The sequence below is a fragment of the Penaeus vannamei genome, chromosome 1 (genome assembly GCF_042767895.1).
Source record: "Penaeus vannamei isolate JL-2024 chromosome 1, ASM4276789v1, whole genome shotgun sequence".
NCBI lineage: Eukaryota > Metazoa > Arthropoda > Malacostraca > Decapoda > Penaeidae > Penaeus > Penaeus vannamei.
The window spans coordinates 32737527-32745265 of record NC_091549.1 but is presented as its reverse complement, the minus strand read 5'-3'; the positions used below and the strand labels follow the sequence as shown (position 1 = coordinate 32745265).

Here is a 7739-nt window from a genome sequence, read left to right as displayed (position 1 = left end):
GCATATATTTCTGTCTCTACAAATAAAATATATAAATGGCTTCAAATGCCCTTTGAACTGAACTCAAGGGATCCAACAATAATAAGATACTCGTAATAACATTTTATATTCGCGGGAGAGTTTTCTCCGAGAGCTCCTTCTCGTGAGTGATCGCGGGTGCAGGGTAGGGAGTCTTTCCAGGATGTTGCTGTCGTGGAATAGGATTACAAATTTCCACGCACTTTTAAATTAAAGTCACTGTAGTATAAAGATTCAGAAAATTTGTGCTTTGAATTTGAAACCAAATTATGATGTTATTCAAAGCTTTCTGTTTTAGTCTATTGATATATTACATAAATTGGAAATGTTTTTATTTTTGATTTTATTTTTTTTTTCAACCTGAATATAACTGCTTTTTCTGTGTCTGCAAAATCTTTTCGGTTTTCTTTTCCCTGGTGAGAGGTATATCTGCAGTTTGAGTAATCCACAACTTACAAAAAAAGTATTGATGAATTTCCATATTCCCCTTTAACATTAAAATGTCAAAATTTATTTCATTATTGCCTATAACAAACATTAATGGCAACTCAACTCCATCTTTTCTATGGAGTTGAGACATTGCCATTACGTATCATTGCATGATTGGTGGGATTAACTAGCTCGTTCTGCGCATGTGCAGGATTAAATTTTGAGCTTAAAAGTTCATGCAAGGGAAAAGCTAGATCAGTATCAACTCAAAGAGGTGTCATGGCGTCTGAATTTGCAGACGTCACAAAAGTTGCGATTCTGTATTTTGGAAAAAGCACATGGGCTTTATTATTCCTTTTGGTCTTTTCAATTTTAAAAAGGATGGAAAATGATAATTTTAATGGTTAATGTTTATGCATGAATGATTTTCAAGTGGAATTGCTCGCAGTGGGATTCAAGCCAAAGGCCTGTATTTTTTACTCAGCTTGAAGTAATGAAGTATACCTATTTTTATTAATATTCCATGCACTTGAGAATCATTCATGCATAAACATAATCGCTCACTTTTCTCATCCACAGGGCTATTTTGATGACTGTTCAATAAAAATATAACCATTACAATCATCATTTTCCTTTCTTTTTGAAATAGAAAAGACCAAAAAAAGAATCGCAACTTTTGTGACGTCATCAAATTCAGACGCCTTGACACCTCGAGTTGATACTGATCTAACCTTTCCCATTAATGCTGGTTCACAGATTGATTAAAAATTGATCCTCGACACTGACATTGGGCATGCACAATAGAAAACCTTTAATGCGGGATTATCTTTATGGCGGGTACAGAAGACGCCCATATATGTTGTGTGTGTGTGTGTGTGTGTGTGTGTGTGTGTGTGTGCGTGTGTGTGTGTGTGTGTGTGTGTGTGTGTGTGTGTGTGTGTGTGTGTGTGTGTGTGTGTGTGTGTGTGTGTGTGTGTGTGTGTGTGTGTGTGTCAGTGTGTGTGTGTGTGTGTGTGTGTGTGTGTGTGTGTGTGTGTGTGTGTGTGTGTGTGTGTGTGTGTGTGTGTGTGTGTGTGTGTGTGTGTGTGGCTGTGCAGTCATGCATTTATACGTCATTAACTAAAAGTGTATCACCTATGATTTATTCAAATATTTTTTCGGGCTACCAACATTTATTTCCCCTTTATGGATTGCACAACACCAGCATTATGAACGCACGGTTGCACAACTGCCCTTCCTCACGAAAACTCCTCTCTAATTGTGACCATTCTGTATTTAAATAATCCTACTCCACAGCGCAGGAAAGTACACTGTCAGTCCCTAGTAAACTGATCAGTAATGGATTTCCTATGATTATTTTAATCAGAAAGATCTATTGGCTTATGACAGATACTCCTTGCTCGTTATACATCAGTTTTGCCAGTTACAGTCACCAGCACCAAATCATACTCGAAAGCGGCAATTCGCAGCGGCAAGTAGCCGTAAGCTGGGGAGAGCAGCGCCACGTGACCTTGAGCAGGGCGGCCAGGGTGGTGGCGATTCACGCGGCTCCCGCCTCCTTTTCTGTCTTCTTCCCGCGTCTTCTCTTTGGCTCTCCCAGTGTTCTCTAATTGCCGGATCACAGATCGATGATGGATCTTGGAAACACTTGGCGAACATAATGGTAGGAGCGAAGCTGGTACAGACCCCTTTGCTGCCCAAAGGAGCAATTAGTGAAGGCATTATGGCAATAGCAATTTCTACGAAATTGCTATTGCCATAATGCCAAACACACGCCCTTTTCCGAGCACTAGGTCCACAGATCCAAGATCCAGACTGCGCCAGGCCCCTCTCAAGATGCTCTTTTACCACCCAGTTTTATTTCACATGTTAGGGTTTTCTACGCCCGTGATGACCGTACCCTGTAATTTCTGAGATTTCAGCAGGCTGACAGGGAGAGATTTTAGAAATATTCTGATAAAAATAATTTTGATAAGTTTCCATGTGTTTTAATAATCTGGCGATGAAAATAACCAGAATGCTATGCCATTCTCTATGCATTCAACTGCTGAGATATCATGGCCCATTTATCTGCCATGCTTATCTCGCTTATCTGTACATTTTCATACTACCGAAACTTTTATTTCGACGCCCATACATACAGCATGCAAGCGACATTAGTAAGAACTAAGAATAAAATTATGGGCAATATCTGACAACAAATGCAGTAACAATAAAGTTTTCATTTACGCTTGATCGGATTAAAGATTGTTGTCACAATAACCGCGTGACCTCTTTGCTTTTATGAGCATTTCAGGCCGTCTGCCCCCCCCCCCCTCCCCTCCTCAAGCCCTCCCCTCGCCGCCTTGGCAACAGCGCCCCAGCTGCCGCGGCGCCACTTGCTCTCTCCCGCGCACTCCGGCAACATCACCAGGAAGAGCGGTCGGTCTGGTTACAACGTTTTTCTGTTTTACGGCAGGGAAATTTATCGGTGTTCAGCTGTGCTTGAGGAGTGGGTCCTGCGCTGCTTTACCTGACTAAGCAACCAGGGACACATTTGCGGCAGTGTCGTTGAGTCTGACAAAAAGCATGTAGTCAAGAGTCAGTTATGGTTAGAGACAGCGCGGGCGTTTTTAGATGTCCAGACGGCAACATCTGCCGCTTCGTAGAGCTTGTATGAGTGTGGTAACAAACTACCATTACATTCTCAGCAGATTTAAATAAACCATGCATTCAAACACATAAGCTTGAATGCTGGGGCTTAAACGATTTAAGGGAAAGTATAAGTTCTTTTATATATTCATATATATATATATATATATATATATATATATATATATATATATATATATATATATATATATATATATGTGTGTGTGTGTGTGTGTGTGTGTGTGTGTGTGTGTGTGTGTGTGTGTGTGTGTGTGTGTGTGTGTGTGTGTGTGTGTGTGTGAATGTATATGTATGTGTATGTATATATATATATATATATATATATATATATATATATATATATATATATATATATATATATGTATATATATAATGAGATTTCTTTGAGGCACATGTGATGATAGTGAGTTTACGCTTAAACGTTTTTGCTTTCAGTGCTACTTCTGAGCATACTCATGACAGAGAGGGGTAAGTAATGTGGGAGTCGGGCAACGCATTTAAGCCTATTCTTTGCAACACCTGTTTTACATTGCCAGTAATCTTGCAAAATGACCATCTTCCTGTATATTAAGGTTATGCTACGGAAACGAGCAAAGAGATAGAGCTTAGGCCCATACTTTTAAAACCTTTCGCCAATGCTGGCGTTCGCCTGGCGAAGCTTCGCCAGGCGAACATCTGAGTGAGGGAGGCCTTACTTTTAAACCCAAGGCAGGTGTTCGCCAGGCCTGGCGAACGAAAGGGATCGCCAGGCGCTAACATCTTGGATTCCTGCTAAATCTAGCGCTTCGGCGAATGAAACAAAACGCGAGAAAAAGCAAAAGGTTTTAAAAGTACGGGCCATAAAGTTAACCTTGTTATAGTATAAAGTGTAGTATAGCATAGAGTATAAAGTTAATTTTGTTATAGTATAAAGATATTTTCTTCTTTGTTATAGCATAAAGTTAGATTTTAACTTCTTTGTTATAGTATAAAGTGAGACTATTGCGGAAACAACATTTTCGTCTTCTCTCAAGGTTAATAATTAAGTTTAGGTTATGTTATGTGCACTGGAGATGTAAACAAATTTGCGCTAGATTTAGCAGGAATGCAAGATGTTAGCGCCTAGCGATCCCTTCGCCCGCCCTGGCGAACGTTGGGTTTAAAAGTAAGGCCTCCCTCACTCAGCGTTTCGCCTGGCGAAGCTTCGCCAGGCGAACGCCATCACTGGCGAAGGTTTTAAAAGTACGGGCCTTAGAGACATGTTCCGGGGCAGCATGTATAAAAGAACTTATACTTTCCATGACAGCAACAGGCTGTGCAGTGGCCAGTCAGAAATAGGTAGGCTGATACGAAACGTAAAAACAAAGCCGAATGGACTCACATGAACCAGAGAAGTTTATAGATGAATTGAGGCGGTGGGGAGAGGGAGTGCAAGATTGTGAGAACCACAAACCATTGGGAGTAGTGGGGCGGGGACCTCACTTCGCGCCCCCAAGGAAGGAAGGAAGCCGGGTGAGAAGTAAGCAAGGATGACCAGTCAACACCCTCAAAAGTCATCGACAAGAACACTACCTGCCGCACCACCACTTTCAAGCATCATCCTAATTCCCTGAATCTTGCATTTATTTTGTGCATGTACTCTTTCAACAACAAAGAGTCAATCCAGTGTGTGCTAACTATCTGTCCATCCAGTCCCATGTAGGAGGCTATTACAGGCCTCTTACAGAGATATCTGCTGGGATACAAAGCAGCCAGCAAATCTTTTAATTCATTATATATGTGCTATGACTATTCCTTGATATTTTAAAAAGATCCTAAAGCCTCCCATATCACAGGACATAACAGCATGGCAGCCACACGATGGGGAATCGCAAGTGCGGGCATGATTGCCAGTGACTTCGTGAGCGCTATGAAGGCGCTTCCAGCAGAGGAGCATCGCTTAGTTGCAGTGGCGGCACGCTCCCTCAACAATGCCCAGGCATTCAGGGACAAGCACGGCGTCGAGAAGGCCTATGAGTCGTATGCCAAACTGGCGGAAGACCCAGATATAGGTAAGCGTTTTTAAAGTAATAACACACACACACAGACACTCTCTGGCAGTCACTATGGAAAGGGCAGCACACCTCACTACCCCCTCCAACTACGCATCCGGCAGGAGCAACTGGCTTGACCTCACATTTCCTGTGTTGGGGCGCCTCCATCAAGGGCGACCCGAGATAGGCAGACAGAGCCTGCCCCTTGTACTGCATGGACCTCTCAACACCCGTAGCCAAGCCCAACTACAAAGACGCGTTACCAACTCTAGGTGTTTGAATGTCACTAAAGCAGCTAAAGCTGGACCTGCTAGTAGTATTGTCACACACACACACGAACCCACAAGCACCATGACCAACCTCAGTTCATTTACAGATGTGGTGTACGTAGGAGTGATTCAAGTGCACCATCTGGCTGTGGCTTCCATGATGCTGAAGGCAGGAAAGCATGTCCTGTGTGAGAAGCCTCTCTGCATGAACGTCCAAGAGACAAAACAACTGATCGACCTTGCTAGGGAAAACAAGGTCTTTCTCATGGAGGTGAGGAGAGAGAGAGAAAAAGAAAGAGATAGAGAGAGATTAAGAGAGAAAGAAAGAGAGAGAAAGCTTAAGAAAAAATGAGAAGGGAGAAAGAGAGAGAATGATTAAGAGAAAGGGAGAAGAGAGAAAGAGAGAAAGATTATAAGAGAAAGGGAGAAGAGAGAGAATGAGAGAGAAATTGTCAGGGGTTTTGTATCCCACAGCTGCAACCACTTTTGTGATTTTTTGATACCTCACTGCTACCACGATTTCAGGGGTTTTGTAGTCCTGATTTGGTGGTGTATGGAGACACGTGTGCGGTTCAATTCCTGTATTGAGGAGATGGTTGTGGAGGATGGTAGTGTGGGTGAAGGGTGTGTCTCGTACAGGTGCAGGGGAGTCCCGGGCAAAGGGTAGCCCAACAAGGCTGATGATGACCCCAGGAGGTGGCCGCGTCTGAGCGGAGACGCGACTCAAGGTAGAGCGGGGTGACTCCCAGAGGGAAGCATTGGAACAAGGCCGTGACTCGATGTAGAATGGGGTGTAGAACTGAAGAGCGGGTCAAAGGTCACGAATGCTGGAACGTGGCTAGTCAACACGCCGCCGTGACTGGCAGCAAAGGGTGTGACCTCCAGGCACGTCTGACCACTCTCAGAGAGAGAGAGAGAGAGAGAGAGAGAGAGAGAGGGCAGAGAGAGAGAGAGAGAGAGAGAGAGAGAGAGAGAGAGAGAGAGAGAGAGAGGGGGGAGAGGCAGAGAGGGGAGGAAGAAAGACGAGAGAGAGAGAGAGAGAGAGAGAGAGAGAGAGAGAGAGAGAGAGAGAGAGAGAGAGAGAGAGAGAGAGAGAGAGAGAGAGAGAGAGGGGGAGAGGGAGAGAGAGAGGAAGAAGGGAAAGAGAGAGAGAGAGAGAGAGAGAGAGAGAGAGAGAGAGAGAGAGAGAGAGAGGAGGGAGGAGGGAGGAGGAGGAGGAGGAGGAGGAGGGAGGAGGAGGAGGAGAGAAAGAGAGAGGGAAGATAAGGACAGAGAGGAAGAGAAAGAGAGGGAGAGAATGAGGAAAGAGAGAGAGAGAGAATGAGGAAGAGATGAGAGAGAGAGAGAATGAGGAAGAGATGAGAGAGAGAGAGAATGAGGAAGAGATGAGAGAGAGAGAGAATGAGGAAGAGATGAGAGAGAGAGAGAATGAGGAAGAGATGAGAGAGAGAGAGAATGAGGAAGAGAGAGAGAGGGAGAGAATGAGAAGAGAGAGAGAAGAAGGGACAGAGAGCGAAAGGGAGAAAGAGAGAGAGAGGAAGAGAGAGAAGAAGAGAGAGAGAGGAAGATAGAGAGAAGAGAGAGAGAGGAAGAGAGAAAGAAGAAGAGTGAGAGAGAGAGTGTGTGTGTGTGTGTGAGAGAGAGAGAGAGAGAAAGAAGAGATAGAGATAGAGATAGAGATAGAGATAGAGAGAGAGAGACAGAGAGAGAGAGAGAGAGAGAGAGAGAGAGAGAGAGAGAGAGAAAGACAGAGAGAGAGAGAGAGGGGGGTGAGAGGCAGAGAGAGAGGAAGAAAGAGGAAGAGAGAGAGAGAGAGAGAGAGAGAGAGAGAGAGAGAGAGAGAGAGAGAGAGAGAGAGAGAGAGAGAGAGAGAGAGAGAGAGAGAGAGAGGGAGGAGGGAGAGAAGAGAGGGAAGAAAGAGGAAGAGAGAGAGAGAGAGAGAGAGAGAGAGAGAGAGAGAGAGAGAGAGAGAGAGAGAGAGAGAGAGAGAGAGAGAGAGAGAGAGAGAGAGAGAGAGAGAGAGGGGGAGAGAGAGAGAGAGAGAGAGAGAGGAGGAGGAGGAGGAGGAGGAGGAGGGAGGAGGAGGAGAGAAAGAGAGAGAGGAGAGAACAGGACAGAGAGGAAGAGAAAGAGAGGGAGAGAATGAGGAAGAGAGAGAGAGGGAGAGAATGAGGAAGAGAGAGAGAGGGAGAGAATGAGGAAGAGAGAGAGAGGGAGAGAATGAGGAAGAGAGAGAGAGGGAGAGAATGAGGAAGAGAGAGAGAGGGAGAGAATGAGGAAGAGAGAGAGAGGGAGAGAATGAGAAGAGAGAGAGAAGAAGGGACACAGAGAGAAAGGGAGAAAGAGAGAGAGGAAAAGA

At 44.4% G+C, this 7739-nt stretch overlaps 1 protein-coding gene across 3 annotated transcripts in view; it reads left to right on the top strand.

The window, feature by feature from the left end:
* Positions 1 to 2781: 2781 nt before the first annotated feature.
* LOC113819808 (trans-1,2-dihydrobenzene-1,2-diol dehydrogenase) overlaps positions 2782 to 7739 on the top strand; it is a gene marked incomplete in the record, with an annotated part of 27509 nt that continues 22551 nt past the window's right edge. Inside the window, 3 exon segments of one of the 3 annotated variants that reach the window (XM_070121688.1) lie at positions 2782 to 2868; positions 4914 to 5129; positions 5488 to 5651. In XM_070121688.1, the coding sequence (XP_069977789.1) occupies positions 4925 to 5129; positions 5488 to 5651 (369 nt within the window). 3 annotated transcript variants of the gene reach the window in all.